General features: G+C 36.1%; 2 protein-coding genes across 3 annotated transcripts in view; one reads left to right on the top strand and one right to left on the bottom strand.

The window, feature by feature from the left end:
* LOC127879391 (migration and invasion enhancer 1-like) overlaps nucleotides 1–18,666 on the bottom strand; it is a 115,029-nt gene that overhangs the window by 33,938 nt on the left and 62,425 nt on the right. The gene's annotated exons all lie outside the window — the stretch shown is intronic.
* On the top strand, nucleotides 776–8,735 carry LOC127879387 (zinc finger CCHC domain-containing protein 10-like). Of its 2 annotated transcripts, none has more exons than XM_052426170.1 (4): nucleotides 776–894; nucleotides 4,658–4,819; nucleotides 5,793–5,846; nucleotides 7,999–8,735. In XM_052426170.1, exons 1-4 carry the CDS (start codon nucleotides 869–871, stop codon nucleotides 8,243–8,245), a joined length of 489 nt encoding a protein of 162 aa, XP_052282130.1. In that variant the 5' UTR covers nucleotides 776–868; the 3' UTR covers nucleotides 8,246–8,735. The 2 variants fall into 2 exon arrangements, with proteins under 2 accessions (XP_052282130.1, XP_052282131.1); XM_052426171.1 differs by having other exon boundaries at nucleotides 784–910.

Here is an 18,666-nt window from a genome sequence, read left to right as displayed (position 1 = left end):
CTCCTGGATAAGCTCGTTGACATTGTGCACATACTTTCGCCAATGACTGACAACAGACTTACTTGAATCAGAGGTAACCAGTTGGGAGAATAGACGTTAACATACAAGTAGTGGTAATACTTATCCCCACACACGTTATGTGACCGGGTCGGAATCGAACCCTCGATCCTCGGATGTTTTAAAAGCGCTTTACTAATAAGCTACTCTACCCGATTAGAATCAATGTTTATTGGCGTACGGCAATCTTTTACGGTTTGTTTAGTAAATTCTCAGTGGGCTGTATAAATCTGTGAAGAAACCATTACAAATATAGACTGAATAAATAAACAATGACAGCACAAAACGTGCGACATCTCTAACGTCTAACAGGTGTACACTTACATAAATACATAAATTACAACAATAATTATTGTATTTACAATGAAACATGGAGACAAAATGAAACGCTGATCAAGTTTAGCTATGAAGAAATCACAACTATGTATGGGCAAAGAAATGACGAAATGTAACAAAATTCGCGTGATATTTCTGGTTCAAAAATAGGTGAGCGCGAAACCTCTTACAAATTGCGTGAGGTAAATGGTGTTGTCATATACGAGTGATTGAAAGAAAAGTGGAAGCACATATATACGTGAATAAAATGTACAAGTTCATTTTATTATATTATTTTTGGTGCAAAGTGACCACACGCAAAACTTGTTTATAGGACATACAACATAAATCAGATATCATCGAAACCAGATAGATCTTTGCTTGGAATTTTTAGACCGTTCGATTCTGGACCGTTTTGAACAGTTAACAAAAACAACAGAACATCAACTTAACTTGTTTTTTGTGTTTAGTGATTTCATTTCAAGACGCCATTAGAATGGCCAGCATGTTTATGAAAAAAAGGTTAAACAATACTAAAGTACATGATTACTTATTACTTACTTTATTTCATTAAACTGTTAACTTTTGCTATGCAAGTTATTGTTATCGATTAGTTTTCGGAATTACTTATTCGGATGTTTTCGTCGTCTGTCTAAGAATATTGTGTTTTCACATATAAACATGTATGAAATAATATGCCGTTCAAGTTGTTTTAAAATATAAATGTTTTTGATCAATATAATAACTCAATTGTAGCAGCAGAAGCTCCAGTTGATGCTCAGGTTTGCAATCATTCCGTAATATTCGACTTTAGTTCTTTTTGAATGCTCTGAGCTTTTATCAATATGAGTGCATATGTACAGCTCGTCGTTCTTCCTGTTTACCAATTGTTTATGTCAAAACAAGCCTTACAAACACAAGACCATTTATCAACAACATAAATTGGTTAGTCATTTGAGAAGAAGTACTTGAAACAAAATTTTTACACAAAAACCATTATCAAACTGAAAGCCAAAGTTTTTAATTGATGATTTTATCTATCTTATGGAGGTTCTAAGTTGGTGTATTACTATTGGTTGATTAGACACAAGATCTATCTGGCAGAGATCTCGGGCTATAATCAAAAGATTATTTTCAAATTCGGAATACTGGGCTTTTTCCATTGCAAAAACTTCCAAATTTTCATGAACATTTGACATGTTTGAAACTTTGGATTAATATAATAATTATGCCATCACACCACATCATGTAAGTGGCAAAAAACATATTAATGGCGAAAATGGGTGGCGAATGCAATTTTTAGCCAGCTAGGGCCCTGTAAGTTGTTGTAATTTGCCCATGAATGATATAGACAGACAGACAGACAGACAGACAGACACAAATCAGGGCTTCCGCTGTTGTTCGCCGAATTCGCCGTTGGCGAAAATTTCGCAAATTTGGCGAATAAAATTCTCGGTTGGCGAAAATGCTCGGCGAAATGTTTTTAAAATTCAGCGAATAAAATTCTCGGTTGGCGAAAATGCTCGGTGAAACGTTTTTTGCCTGTCAAGTACCATCCCAGATAGTAAACTCTTTAAAACCGTCGACTGTGCGTCAATACATCATCGTGTTATTAACCAGAAAATTTAATACGCAGTCTGCAGCAATACCGGTCAGAACCGGTCATCGAAACAAAGGAAACTTGCTGGTGCATTGTGTACTGGCAGTGATGTCACCATCTATGTATAGAACGCTTGCTGGTGTGAAAACAAAAGGTGTTATCGAATATTATGTCAATACCACGGGCCCTGCAAAAGCATTTAACAAAAAACTATTTCTTCACAAAAACACATGAAATCTTGTTTCAACAGGAATTAAAGAGCATTTCTGTTTAATAGTTCATTATTATTATATTTTGGGAAAGGTAAAGTTTGATTAAGAAGCCAACAATTTCGGAAATAAAAGTATACCATTCACTCATTGTAATATATTTCGGATATGTTAAAAATTCGGACATTTAAAGATACGGACATTTATGTGTTGGTTTGTTGTTGATAGTTTGTAAAACTATGTTTTATCATATTTCAGGCAACTAGAATGGATGGTGGCAAATATCTGGGCCTTTCTGTCAAGAAATATGCGTGAAAAACATTCATTTATTTGAGCCTAGAAATCATCCACCACTTACAGAAAATGTTTTAACAACAGAAGCTGTCAAAGCTGATGTATATCATATCCAAATGACCAAATATAACTGTTTAACAATATGAAGTGAGAGGCTTTGAAAATAAAGCATCTTTAGTCTTGATCAACTGTTATGTTTTGCAAAGATTGAAATATGTGCTCAAGAAAGAATATCTTTAATATAATGAAAATGTGCTTATTTTGTAAACAATGTGAACTGAACATGTGCTTATGATGTATGTATAAACTGATATTCTGTTATGTAGAATAAAAGTATGATTATTACATTGATGTATGTATATCTAGATGTATGCATATCTATAAATGTTTTTTGTTATAAACTTATATTCTGTTATGTACAATATTTTAAAAGGATGATTATAATAATTAATATATTTAATCTTCATATTGTAGTTATTTGTGTTCTTACACCCCTAGACTTTCACGAGGCGGTCCTAAATGCTTGGCTAAAACTTTGGCTACAGTTTTTAAAATTTGGCTACAAAAAAATCCAATTGGCTAAATTGTTGGCTAAAGACATTTTTGAGCCAGGGGAAGCCCTGCACAAATACATAGTGCCAGTTACGCAGTCTCTGTAGTTTTCAGACTATACTTACGGGCTCAATATAAAAAACAGGGTTTGTATACAACCCCGCGTTCTAGGCAATTTTAATTACTATGAGGGGGGTGTAGGGGAGGTGATGCAATCAAATGTCACAATAAGATCCTAAACTGAAAACCATAATCACGTCTGACATTGAAATTTTATATACCTCGCAATAAATTTCGCAATATATTTCCTTGTATAAGACGTTAAATAAATAACGTTTTTATATATTATAATATATTAGGTACCCCTATATACCTCAATTCGTGCTTATATCAGATAAAAAAGGGTAATATATATATTATGATCTGTTTGTGTTTATTTATGCATGAAAATAGTTGATGTTGGCTGCTATTATTACTGATTAAATTGCCACCTGGATTATGCCGTAACCTGTTGCAACTCCAAACGACCCATAGGGTCAATAGCTGGGAGTTGGATTATTGCAACTATATTCAACTCCAATTTAAATGGGCTTGTTTAAAGTTTGAAAAAATGACATTTAGAAGAAAATGTTTCTTAAGAACAGAATGTTTTCATAGTATTCAAACAATAACAACAACCAAACTCTGAAAAAAATTTATAAAATATTAATGACTGTATTGAAAATAACCGGATGAAATCAGAAAAATAAGTGTTAGTATAACACTTTTCATTGATATGCATTTATTAAAAAATGCATATACCATGTCACACATTATCTTCAATTTTGATACAGAGACATAGTGGCATCAAATTAGTATTATTATGATCCTGCTTCTTTATAAATAAACAGCTTTGTTTTTAGCTCACCTGAGCACAACGTGCTCATGGTGAGCTTTTGTGATCGCCTTCTGTCCGTCGTCTGTCGTGCGTTGTGCCGCGTCAACATTTGCCTTGTTAACTCTCTAGAGGGCACATTTATTGTCCAATCTTGATGAAATTTGGTCAGAAGATTGGTCTCAATGATATCTTGGATGAGTTCGAAAATGGTTATGTTTGCTTGAAAAACATGGCTGCCAAGGGGCCAGGCATTTTTCCTCATATGGCTATAGTAAAATCTTGTTAACACTCTAGAGGCCACATTTATTGTCTGATCTTCATGAAACTTGGTCAGAAGATTCATCATAATAATATCTTGGATGAGATCTAAAATGATGCTGGTTGGTTGAAAAATATGGCTACAAGGGGGCGGGGCATTTTTCCTTATATGGCTATAGTAAAACCTTGTTAACACTCTAGAGGCCACATTTATTTTCCAATCTTCATGAAACTTGCTCAGAAGATTTGTCCCAATGATATCTTGGATGAGTTAAAACATGGTAACCTTTGCTTGAAAAACATGGCTGCCAAGGGGCAGGGCATTTTTCTTTATATGGAACATTTTCTTTAGAGGACAACTATTTTTTAAGCTTTGTTTTGTCAAAGTTACTTTTCAGACATTTAATATAATGAAATTACTCACTGAACATTTTAAGACATCTTGATTAGCTGATGCATGCTTCTTTATAAAAAAGTTGACCCTCTATTTAACAGTGAGCCAAGTGCAGAAAACTACACATGCCAAAACTGTTTGGAGAAAGGCCACTGGACATATGAGTGTAAAGGAAAGAAGAAATATCTATACAGACAGTCCAGGACCAAAGAGATGTACAAGAGAATGAAAGAGGAGGAAGAGAAGCAGAAGTTAGAAGTGTTGTAAGTTTAATTTTAAGTGATCTATAAGTGGAAAAACAAGGCTTTATGCATGTGAGTAAAGTGTCATTTGAGATAAAACTTTCCACCTAAACTGGATTTTAGATAAAAATATACTTTCTTTAAACCAAAAATGCAATAAGGCTGAAAGAGTTGTTCCTGACTACACAGGGTAATATGCGATGACTCTGCTCACATGCATTAAGCCCAGTTCTCCCCAGAGCAAGGCTCATGTAGAATCAGTATAGGAGGTCGTTACAGCTGGAAGAAGTGCTAGCTAGCTCAGTTGGAAGATCCCTGAACTAAAAATCCCATATTTATTCTATTTAGTTACCAGCCCGCTTTCATAACTTTTGTGGCGAATAGTTTGTTATATTATTTTACCAGCCATATTCCTGTTTGTATGTTGAAACAGGGCAGTTGTCAGTTACAAAAGAATGTTGTGTTAGTTCCGGAAAACCAGCTTAATAAGATAATTATGAGTTTAAGTGATACCCCATGATGAGAGGGTGTTACAATCTCCCCAAAACCAACAATCGAGTTTGCAGAAGCCTGAAATATGCATAGCATTGCTTGAACATAAGAGTATCTTGGATCAAAAGTGGAGAAATATATTTAATTGCTTAATATGTCATAATTATACTCATATACACAGGTATGGACTGGTTGATTTTGCTTAAAGTTGAGAATTAAAATAATTATACATTTCATTTGTGAAAGCATTGTTACTTTATGTTTAAAACCTATTTATTTAAGTTCCATCACATCAAAAGCTGAAGGCTAGTTGACATGCTCTCGAGTCTGTTTCGTGGGTACAACCAGTTCTTGGTATCTTTCGAGGAGATATAAAACAGCTCCTACAGTAGGGATAGAACCTGAACCAATCATTATGTCATGGTTTTTAGCAGAATCAATTACAATCATGAAACTTACCTTTAAGCAGACTTGTTTCTTACTTTTTTAACTTGCATTTCAGAGCAAGATCAAGGGCAGTTCTGCAGAATATCAAAAAGAACAAGAAAAAGAGAAAGTAATTAAATTTAAATTTTCCTCTTCACTGCACATCAATACATGTATGAATGAAGAATGACATGGTTATCTAATCGATTTTGCTTTAACGCTATAAATACATGTTAAAGGTTTTTTAAGAACTGCATTAACTGATGTTGCTGTATTAGAGAAATGTAGCAGTGTTCGGTATAAGTAGAACTTATACTGACTTGCTATGCCCCACGTTAGGCGCCAATGTAACCCAGCCAGAAAAAGCCCCGACCACCATGGGGATCGAACCCTGCTACAGAAACAACATCAATGTGCAAGGAAAGAGTTTTGCTTATAACACACAAAATGTTTTGAATCATTACCTCCACTCACAATTAAACATCATCAAATTATTTCTGCAGCCGTTCTCCCCTTCTTCTGTTTCAAGCAGAACAGTTGTCCATTACTTAACTGGCATATGGTAAGCATGTGTACTTTGTTATGGTAAATAAGATTACACACAACAAACTGATGAGGTTAACTGTTAATTGACTGAAATAATGTGAACAATTATTCACAACTAATAGACATTTCAAAGTAAATTTATTTTATTTTTACACAACATAAAACAATAAAAATTCATGTGTATTGTTCCTTACTTCTGCAATAACTGATATTGTCATTTACATATTACACTTTTACTGCTAAATATAAATTATATATACATTATTAAAATGATTTACATATTTCAAATTTGGACTACATGTACAGGGCTTTCCACAGGCCATTTAACGATCCCTCGCCGGGGCGCTTGAAATTTTCCGATCAGTGTATTTTTCAGTAAAATAAAGTGGAGATTGTCAAAAAAATTAAGATTTCTCTATCAGTGTATCAATACTCCCTGTTTTAAAAGAGCACTCGGTACCTACTTTCACAAGTAATCGCCATAAACACCACATGGTGTAATGGATAATCCACTGATAAGGGAATAGCATGACGCGCGTATGGATTATTCAAGCCACATTACACAGTCATTTAAATGCTGACAATGATGTATCAGGTAACTTTCCAATCGTCAAACTGTGATGTTCATCGTCAAATCGGTTACGCGAATGCTTATGAGATCGGGGTTAACTATCGACCATTATTTTTTGATTGACGTCGGGCACGAAGAAAGCGTTTATCGCAGCTTGATTAGCAAGAAGTTGTACCATTTTCGTAATATAAAACCGGTAACTAAAACAGTACATTAAAGACGGTTTCGGGCATCATCATCACACCTTTTTACTGTAAACAAGTGTTACCTATGACTCATAATTAATACGAGAAATTTATTGCAAGTGGTAAACAATGAATTACTTATAGCGAGTAAGTTGTGCAAATAACTCCCGGTTACAATTATGCGATAACAATTTAATTTCAGTACATGTATATTTCATCATGTCCATTCATAGAACTGATTCACCTCGTTTTTCTGACATTTATTCGACACGTAATGCGCTTTAACAAATTTTCGTTGAATTAATTACGCACACTTGTCAATGTTTCGTCCGATAATCGATACTTAGAAGACTGATGATGGCAACCGGCCGTAATCCTCGTGGACAACGTGAATTTCATGCATAATTCCGTCAAAACATTTCTTCGACTCGTTAAGTGTATAAACAAATTATCGTTGAATTCATAACACAACTGTTAATATTTGTTGAAATCTCAAATGGGAATAATTACATTTGTAATCCGAAACCCATTCCCGTAAGTCGATGTTAACGCGTTTTTAATCCGAAACACACTTCCGAATGTAAATGTTACCGCAACGTTAAAATATTCTTGCTTCAAATTAGCAGTGCAAATTTATTTTGTGTCGAATCTTTTCCTCAATAAAAAAGAGCGCGAAAATTATGCAGCATGTACAACCACGCATCATTTGCATAGAAAGCGTGCGTGTATCGTTTTAACAAGCACACAACACGTCAGGGGATTGACGCACGTTCAGAGGCAATATTTCATCAAATCTATAAATAGTCACTTAAAATTTATTTGATACTATAAAAAATTGCAAGGTTTGTGTTAAAGAAATAATTGAGAGCCTTTTTCGTAAATATTTACCAGAAAGTGATTTATAAAAACGGAATAAACGGGATTATCGGTTTTGGACTACAGGTTACTGGTATGAAATGTCTTTTGATTCTTTTTTTCAGGAAAAATAATAAGAACAATACTAAAGGGAGTGATTCTTCTTCAAGCAGCAGCTCCGATGACTCGAGTGATGATTCAGATTCAGACAGTTCTTCATCGTCTTCATCCACATCCTCATCCTCCTCCTCAACATCATCATCAAGTGACTCTAGTGACACAGGAAGCTCCTCTGAAAGTGACTCTGGTAAAGACAACAAAAAAAGAAGAAAGTCCCAGAAAACTAAGAAGAAAAAGCTCCGAAAGGAATGAAATGTTAGTTATCTGGAAACACCTCCTCAACCTTTGAATGCGTTAGTGTTCATGCATTTGTAATAATGTATTAACAGAAGTTAAAAGTATACTGTGTGGGTGTATGTTCAGTGGGTCAGATCCTTACCGTCTTAACAAGTTAACAGCTGTTGGTTCTTAATATCTTTAATCGCTGAATGCAATCATACCAGAAAAAATACTTTACAGCTAATAACAGGAAGTGTAATTTCCATCTCCATGAACACAAGTATTTATTAGCTGAATGTAGCACAACATGCTCATGGTGAGTTCGTGTTATTGGTCTTTTACCATCATTGGTTGTGCCATGCAACTTTTACCTTGTTAACTTTCTAAAGACCACATTTATTACCCAATCTTCATAAAACTAGGTCACAATATCTGTCTTAATGATATCTTGGCTATGCACAAAATGGGTAAGTATGCGTGATAAAAAACTAGGTAATTTGTTCAAATTAAAGAAAAAACACTCTTGAAGTCTCATTAATAGTCCAATCTTCATGAAACTTGGTCAGAACATTTCTTGTTATGCTCGGCCAAGTTTGAAAATGGTTTTGGTCTGCCACCTGGGCGCGGGACAGTTTTCCCTTCTTTTTTTTCTATTGTGAAACCTTGTAACTCTCTACAAGTCACGTTCTTTGTCCAGTTTTCAAGAAACTAGGTAAAACAATGTTGAAGTGATATCTCAGCTGAGTTTACAAATGTTTTCGGTCTGTTAAAAAACATGACTGCCTGATGGGCCAGGTAGTTATCCTTATATTGAAATCTTGTAACAATACTTAGAGTGACATGTAAAGGATAACTATGACAGTGTAATGTTAAAGTTGATTTTGATGATGATGAAGGTGATGATGATGATGATGCCAAATACAGTACCAATATTTGATTCAGAAAAGAAAACAACCCAATATTTGTATGATATTGAATTTAACAAATTTAATATTCCTATTACTTCAGATTATTATAAAAGAAATCAGAAAATCACACAATGCTGAAGCCAGTAAAAAACAAGGTTGTTTTTATTTGAATCTATGATGACCTTTCATCCTATATACATGTTATGTCAAGAGCTGTATGTTATATCTTTGATCTTAAGCTTAATTACATGTGACTTTTTGAATTTTGTATGTACCACCTCTTGTGTAGGAGAGACAACCTACTGGCTAACTGGATTGTTTCAGTAGAGTAGTCCCCCATGAATTTACTTGTATTTTGTATATGTACATATGTACATATACAAATTTTCGTGTTGGTAATGTTTTCAATGGTCAAATGTTTTAAAGGTTTTTAAGGGGTAAAAAGCTTGGTCAAAAGTAAAATTTTTCACACAATCACAAAAGAACAACACATTTTGTTTGGGTCTCAGGTGAGTGCACTATGGCCTTTGACTATCTTCATTAAATTTTTATGCCTCGGTAGCGTGGCATATAGCATTTAAACTGTCTGTCAGTCTGTCCGTTCGTCCGTCCGAAAACTTTAACATAAGCCATAACTTTTGCAATATTGAAGATAGCAGGGCTCGAAATTAACACTCGCACACTCGCAAAATGCGATTGAAAAATACTGATTGCGAGTTAAGTTTTAAGCCACTAGTATTTTTTTGCGAGTAAAGAAATAGTGGAAAAAACTAGTAACATAAATGCACTCGACGTCATGAACGCTAAACCGTTGGTCAATTTATAGAACGTCTGAATACCTGTATGCGGAAGCGCGCACCTTGTTATGTAGACTCGTATACTTATAGTACAGATACGCGGATAATATTGGTACAAAGAACATGAAACAGTCGACTATTCACATTTGTTCATTGAACTTGAAAAGACATGGCGTCGAAGCCAAACATAATAAGTTTCTTTTTGCCTACAGACGGAAATAAAAATACGAAAGATAAAGCAAAGTTAACCGTTGATTTGTATTTTGGTGACATCGCACTCAACACACAATATCATAGCTGATTTTTTTCAATATTTGAAACCCCATTAAAAATATCCCAAACCGACACTTAAACTTTGTTTTCTGAGTGAACACGACACACTTATATTTGAAAACAATACCCTTATGGTCCAAGGAACTGATATCTTTGTATGATTGCAGAAATAAAATGTGTATGTTAAGTACTTTTTATTTTGTTTTAATAGTACTAATATTAATGTCCAAACTTTTGTATGTTTCCTGCACAATTTGCGAGACTGTTTTTGATTTTGCGAGTTGGTATTAAAGCTGCTCGCAATGTTTTGCAAGCAGAAAAAAAGGTTAATTTCGAGCCCTGGAAGATAGCAACTTATTTTTTGGCATGCATGTGTATCTCATGGAGCTGCACATTTTGAATGGTGAATGTCAAGGTCACCCTTCAAGGTCTAAGGTCAAAAAAACAAATCCAAAGGAAGTAACAAGCTTTAAAGGGATATAATTTATATTTATCATTTAACAGGTACATATCAATTTTAAAATGGAAGTAATATTTTTTAAGGGGGTTTAACACACAATAAATCAAAGCAGCGAAGAAGGGGTCATTGTGTTTCTGACAAGCACATCTCTTGTTAAATTCTTCTTATTGTAATTGTAAATAATTTTTATATAAATGGTAAATTAATCATAAGACTTATTAATTTCTGACTATAAATTAATAATATTTATTTTCGCGGAAACGAGCGTTGTTGTTGTTTATAGTTCCTATGGATACGATAACGGAATACTTCAGTCGTTTTTGTTATGTACGGATCGAATGAATTAGCTATAAATATAAGCTTATGCAACTTCCGTATCACTTGATTACCCGTTATCTCCTTTTGCAAACTATCAGTGTGAACGTTCACATCGACAAAAAACAAAGTTTAAGTTAAATCGCAAATCATCTTAAAAAATGCCTCGTGGTCGTGGAAGAAAAAGGACATACACGGAAACTGTGGAGGAGCCCCAGGAGGACGATTCCCGGTTCCTTTAACCGGACCCAGGTAGAAGCTTTGTATATTTTGAAAGGATAATACTGGCATCTCAAATTATTCCTTATAACAAGGCTCGTAACGTTGAGGGGTGCGGTGTTAGCGGGCTATCCGCGTCAACGTTAAGTTGCCCGGTAATCGAAAATGCGCAAGTTCAATCTTTTGCTTTTTCTATCAATCAGGGTCAAACCACGTACAGTTGTCAGGAGTTAACCCGCTTATCAACTGATGACTTGGCTGCGCACGTGCAAGCCTCATTAAAGCAACAAATAGCGAGAGGCGAATTTGTCACTTTGGCCTTACTGTTAAAAGGTGCCTTCGAATTATCCGCTTTTTGTGACGGTAGTGTTTTGCAACTTTCGGCCCAGGGCACACTTGAACAGCGCCCAAAGGAATGCAATGATAAAATCCAAAACATCGAACGTTGGTCAGACGCCTTCTTGATTTATGCGTCTATCTACCTTATCACGCGACCCGAGAAAGTGCAAGAGATTTTGCATAACATGTGGGTCACGTTAGGGGGGGGGTTGCATGGCGAGAGTATGACGAACAGTTTCGTCTGCGCAAGGCCTTGCACCCTACGTCTTGGGCGTCGATCGATAATGATCTTTGGTGTCGATGCGTGCAAACAAGGGCCCCTGAGCGACAGGGGACGCCACAAGCTAATTACTCGTGTCACTTTTATAACGAGGGACACTGCACGTGGCCCTACTGTCGGTTTACACACGCATGTTCAGAATGCGGATCTCAACATCCGGCCATTAACTGTCCTTTGCGACCCCGCCCTATGAGCATCACGGAGGCGCCCCGTTTTCAAAGGGGACGGGGATGGCATCGATTTCGGTCACGGTCCCAATGGCGCGGGAGCAATCGTAGCACCCCAAATAGGTTCTAAACCTGACGCTGTTTTTTCCTTGTAACCATGACCTACTTAATCTCACAACATCGACGGTGAATATCAAAATACTACGTGAATATTTAGCATCGTACAATTTTAAAGATCGAAATGACCTTTTAAATGGTTTTACAAATGGGTTTTCAATGCATTATTACGGCCCAGAGTCAATAGATTTAGTAAAAACTTTTAAGTCTACAATCGCGAATGCAGACATAATTCAAGGTAAGCTAAATAAGGAGATTTTGGCGGGAAAGATGGCGCGGCCTTTCAGCGAACAACCTTTTCATAATTTCATGGTTTCCCCGATTGGCTTGGTGCCAAAAAAGACACCAGGAGATTTGAGGATGATTAACCACCTTTCTTTTCCAGAGGGTTACTCGGTTAATGACTCCATTGATAACGAGAGCGCCGATGGCGTTAAAAGCATAGGTGCAAGATACAGGAAAGAATGGCGTCACGTGGTATAATGTAGTTCGATATCGCCATCCGCGAATTTCTCAAATCAATAATTTCAAACAATTACCGACTATTTAAATAGATAATCTTTCCATTTACATCAGTGTTTGAAACGCTTATGAAAAATAATTACCCAAGCCTTTCAAAATTTAAGCACGGACAGATCTGTATCAAACTATTCTTTTCACAAATGAAAATAGACGCTACCCTATTCGTCTGCGTCAAGAATTTGTCGTAAAACTTGTGGTAAGCGTTAGATGCAGACGTGCACAACAGATTGAGTTCTGAATACAGATTTCTGAATGCAGATTTTTATAGAAACTCCTCACAGCAGTTACTTCCCTTGCTTCGCCCGGTCAGTAACTTCTAGTATAAGGGAGGCCACTGCGTAGGAGATTGAGATTTATAGTGCAGATAGAATTGTTTTACGAACGAAATTTGTTTTAGGTTATAAGATTTTTTGACATAAAACGGTCTTAGAAAAATTCACTAAAAACGGTGTCAGCAATATTCTTGGAAGAAAACGTTAGAAAAACGTTTCCAAAAAAATTGTAAGAATGACCATATACTAAATTAAATAGATATTTCGTCTGATTTTTGATCAGGTAAGGCTTCATTAAGGGCAACCAATCGATGTGGATTTTCGAAATGTGGTATATACCATAAGCATAGGTGCGTAAACGCACCTATGCTAAAAATACTACTCAGCTCAGTACACAAATTTCGATGAAGCGGTTCACATGGTTCAAGATCTACGGCGACACTGTAAACTTTTCAAAATGGATCTTAAGAATGCATTTCGCATTCTTCCAGTTCGGCGAGAAGATTTCGATATACTTGGCATACAGTTTAATAGCATGTATTATGTAGCAAAAAGCATTACCATTCTTAGCTTCAGTCAGTTGCATAACATTTGAACAGCTTTCATCATTCCTTGAATTCTTCGTTAAGAGTAAAATCTCATCGGGCAGGCTTCTACACTATTTAGACGATTTTCTCGGAGGCGATAAATCTGAACTGGGTTGCCACAAATTGATGGATTCGTTTATCAATTGCATGCACGAGCTAAACGTGCCGTTAGCCACAGAGAAAACAGTGGGGCCCACGGAAATAATGGTGTTTTTAGGCTTAGAATTAGATTCGGCGGAATTAGTGGTCCGCATTCCTAAAATAAAAATCGTTGAGTTACAAGAAAAAATTACCTCCATTGTACAGAAACAAAAAATTAATCTGAAGCAAATGCAATCGTTAATAGGGTCCCTTAAATTCGTGTGCAGGGCAATCCCAGTCGGCCACCCGTTTTGTAGGAGATTAATTAACACCAACTGTGGCATATCAAAAGCATTCCACCGCATACGTATAACGCGTGCTGTTAGGCAAGACCTCGAAATGTGGTTGACATTTTTGCGCAATAACAACTGCGTGTCGGTTTACCACGACCGATACTGGATATCCAATGTTGACACTAAATTGTTTACAGATAGTGCTGGTGGGTCTGGTTTTGGTTTTGGGATTTATTTTAAGGTCACTGGTGTAACGCTAGCTGGCCGGATTTTATGGCGGCAAAAGGGCGTAACTAGTGACATAACTGTTCTCGAATTATTCCCATTTGTAGTTGTTCTGTTTGTCTGGGGCGAGGATTTAAAAAATAAAAAGATAATGTTACATTGCGACAATGAAGCGGTGGTTTATATCTTAAACAAGTTGACGTCCAAGTCCGATATGGTCATGGATCTAGTTCGAACCCTCATTTTAAGATGCTTGGGAATAAATGTTATTGTTCGTGCCAGCAACGTTCCAGGATCTCGGAACGTATTGTGCGATGCGTTATCTCGGTTTCAGATAAACAAATTTCGAGAGCTGGCTCCGGAAGCAGATCCCATGCCGACACCGTTTCCATACCATCTGTGGAACGTCTTGAACGTACAGCAAAGGCGTTAATGTTCAATAGTATGTCGGTAAATTCGTGGCGTTCGTATCATACCGCTTGTAGCGTGTTCAACAATTTTCGATCTGCATATAGTCTAAGCAGCAACTGGCCCGCGGATCAACAACGTGTAGTTCTCTTTGTAGCCTATTGTTTCGAAAAGGGGTTATCACCTAAATCTATCAAGAGCTACATTTCAGGCTTGTCCTATATTCAGAAATATATGGGATGGTACGATAACAGTAACATTTTTGTTGTAAAGAAAATGCTTGAAGGCTGTACTCGGTCGCGAACCATGGTCGATACGCGGGCGCCTATCACACGAAAACTGGCGGTTATTGTCTCGCAGTTAGCTAAGGTGTGTTATAATGACTTTGAACACGCTCTATTCAATGCAATGTTTATGCTGGCATATTGCGGTCTATTCCGGGTTAGTGAACTTGTTTCAACCGCAACAAGCAGTTGTCAGTTACAATTCGCCGATATAAGTATTACGGGGGATAAACACGCCGTAATTATCACACTTGGAAAATATCAAACAAATCAACGTGGTACTCCGGTTACACTCAGCATCCCACGAGGCCCGAGTCCGCATTGTGTCCCGTCCGGTCGCTCATTAAATATCTCGCAGTACGACCCAAAAGCATCGGTCCGTGTTTTTGCCACCTCGATGGTCGCCCAGTGTCGCGAACTGCGATTAATTATACCTTGGGTGTGGATGCTGGAGCTGATATGTCTTTGTTTTAGATCATTCAATGAAGCGGGATTTTCCTAATTGTTCTTGAAGAATAATTGTTCGAACTGTATTTCAATTTAATCACTACATTGAGTTCATTACTAACACAACACTTTATTAATATTTTAGATCGTATTTTATTTTTATTTCAACACAAGTTTAATTATATTCCAAAATAAGCTGTTTTTATTTGTACACTTAATATTTAGTTATTTTAATATTGCTGGTCTTAATTCAACTATAATTCCACAGTAAAAGGTTTCCGATGTTACTACTTTAAAGCCTAGAGTATCACTAAACTTTTTGTCCATAATCACAAAGCAGACACACACTTATCAACATTCACAACATAAAACAGCCCGAAAATGTCAACTCTCTCACAACAGAGCATATTTAATCTAAAACAAACAAACCCTCTCTCTCGAACAATATCAGATCCAGCATCCACACACAAGGTATAATTAATCGCAGTTCGCGACACTCCCGCCAAAAAAGGATGGAAAATAAATAAGCAATCAACACAACATAACATAACACTCATACCATACCAAACCATAACATAACATTACATAGCATAGCATAAATTGTCAAAAACTAATTCTTGATTGAAAAGTATACCATTATACCTAACACTGTACACTTTAACAACACATACATAAACCAATACATGAACTTAACGTGAACATATAATCAACCATAGATGAGCCAATCATAAACCAATCATTTACTAAAAAATCAATGCAAGCTCAAGAAATATTATCAACCACACGTTCCCGTTTATTTAATAAACTTATTGATTTAAACAATAAACACGAACATAAATGACAAATATCCATACATGTAATGAAAACAGTCTTACACAAGTTTTTTTGTTAATTTTGGTAAATTTTGTTTATATATAACACATTTTTACACCACCAACGTCAAACATGACATGACACACAAAGTTAAGTTCCTTATAGCCCTTTTAGAAATACAGGTCCACGACAATCATTGAAGCTTTTCCCATCTTTCTTCGTTTTTGCAGATGCATCCTAGACAACCCGAAGCTATGATGTTGTCTTTTGAGGGGTTATAACAACACGATGTGGAAGGTAGTGTTTCCGACCATTGCTGTGATCCCTTTCTATCCGTTTTATTATTCCCCTTTGTTCTTGGTCCGTGGAAATGTCACCATTCCCTTCCATCCGTTCAGGTTTTCGCAACAATCTGTTTGTTAGTGGTTTTAGCCTACCAATTGCCAAACCTCGGTTTTCTGGTAATTCAGGTATTTCATTTTTCCAAGGCCACGTGACACTATAGCGTCCGTCTTCAAACTTTATATTATCTTGGAAATGTTTCATCGCAGTTTCATCTCTTGATTGTAAATCAGAATCTGTTATTCCGATCGTTTCCATGTTCATGAAGTCTTCAATATCAGGTTTGTTTGGAGCTTTCAACTCCTCTTGAAGTGAGAATAAGCATACTCACGCATCAATTGCTTCATTCCCATCAGTTCTTCCAGTTACTATCCATCCAAGTTTAGATGAAAGCAGATAGAGTCCATCTTCAATTTGAATTCTTTCACTCTGGATAATGTCTTAATAAAAGTCAGTTCCAATAAATAAGTCAATTGTTCTAAATTCAGCCTTTACAGGTACTTGATTTGCTAATTTTAGAAGTTTGGTCAAAGACTTTAACGCACAATGTTTGCAGTTATAAGCATTTCACTGCCATCCTTCAATTTGAGTTTCATTTTTGCTACCTTTGTTTTAAATACTTTGCTTTTGTTACTACCAAACGTAACTAATTTAATCTCTTGTTCTCCTTCATATTGAAGACCAAGCTCCTTTGCCTTCTTTTCAGTCATATATGTATGCTGCGACCCAGTGTTCAATAGTATGTGTACATCCTTTACCATTTTTGTCTTTGGATTTGCAACACTTGATGTTGCCGTTTGCATAATAACGTTTCCACCTGAAGCTAAGAGAACACTTTCATCTCTTTCGAGGTGTTCTATTTGGGTTTCATTACTTTCTTCTGACAACATGACACGTTCTTTATTGGTCTCTTTTCTTTGTTGAAATTTCTTGGGACATAATGACCTGTGATGGTGATTAATGACCCCGCAGTGTAAACATTTTTGTTTATAGACTTGCATTCATGAGACAAATGTCCCTCTTTCAAGCATTTGAAACAACTCTTCTTTAGACATGCTTTTCTTTCTTCAATTGTCTTGTACTTCTGACATTCATCACTCCAATGGGCTTTAGCACAGAATCTACATTTTATTTGGATTGAAGGAGCCGCTGCAAGAGCCTGAGCATGTCTTTGATCATATTCCACTTTGTGAATGCGATGATTTCTTGGATTTTCGGTTTCCCTTTGACTTACTTTGTTTAGTTTATATTCAGTACTTTCCTTTGAATCTTTCACACTTTTTTCTGTGTTTTCTCGAGCTGTGATATACTGAAGCAGCATTTCGCGCAGCTTTGGAACACTCCATTTGTTTTCTGCCCCTTTCAAAAATTCTAATTGGAGTAGGACTTCTGATGGTATTTTCTTTTTGATTATTGCTACAAATACTTCCTGGTTTCCGTTTTGATTCCAGACTTCAAGACTGCGAATATTTTTCTCAACTTCATTTACAAATGATCTCAAGTCTTGTGTGGTATTCTTTGGAGGACGAATATCCATCAGCATATTGTTATGCAAATCAATTGCTTCTTGTTTATTTCCAAAGCGTTCATACAGAATTTTCACAGCAACTGAATAGTTCTCATAAGATAAAGTGAGTCCTGATATTGATTTGCGTGCATCACCAGTGAGTTTACTTCTGAGGTAATTGAATTTGTCAATGCCAGATAGGCTTCCGTTGTTGTGGATAGCACTTTCAAAAGAATCCAAAAATTCTATCCATCGTATTTTTTCTCCATTGAAAAACATGATTTCAAGCTTTGGGAGTCTAACATTTGTTTCTTTTGTCACCTTCTTATGTTCACTCTGCTTATGAAGAAATTCGTCTTGTAATTTCATTTGTTGATTAAAAAGCCTTTGTATAAAATCCTGATCAGGGCGCACGTCCTTTTGACTTTCACCAATTTTGATTTTTCCTTCCAGGTGCTGAAGATTCCTTATAAGATGCATTGCATTTTCTTGCAGCGTGGCATCTTCATTTAAGATGACGTCCGTGAACTCAGACTCTGTATACCCGAGTGTCATTGCTAATTTGTCTGAATGAATTTGTAGCTTTTCACTGCAAGATTCCATTGCTTATACACATTTGCTGATACTATCTATCAATTCTTTTTTGTTGCATGAAGATAGATCAGTTTCTACCAATTGGAGTCCATTGTCTAATTCCTTTTTTAGAGCATTGATGACTCTAGTCCTTAAGCCTTTAAGGTATTGTAGATTTGCCATCGTAATCCTTTTATTATTTCTCTTTTTTTGCACAAGTGTCCT

Source organism: Dreissena polymorpha, chromosome 4 (assembly GCF_020536995.1).
Source record: "Dreissena polymorpha isolate Duluth1 chromosome 4, UMN_Dpol_1.0, whole genome shotgun sequence".
NCBI classification, from domain to species: domain Eukaryota; kingdom Metazoa; phylum Mollusca; class Bivalvia; order Myida; family Dreissenidae; genus Dreissena; species Dreissena polymorpha.
The sequence above is the reverse complement of the archived record's forward strand: the minus strand, read 5'-3'. Positions and strand labels throughout refer to the sequence as shown.

Coding starts and splice junctions, on each gene's coding strand:
- LOC127879387 (XM_052426170.1), top strand. CDS start 869: ATGGCCAGCATGTTTATGAAAAAAAG. Junction 4,820..5,792: donor AAGCAGAAGTTAGAAGTGTT/GTAAGTTTAATT, acceptor CTTGCATTTCAG/AGCAAGATCAAGGGCAGTTC. Junction 5,847..7,998: donor AAGAACAAGAAAAAGAGAAA/GTAATTAAATTT, acceptor TCTTTTTTTCAG/GAAAAATAATAAGAACAATA.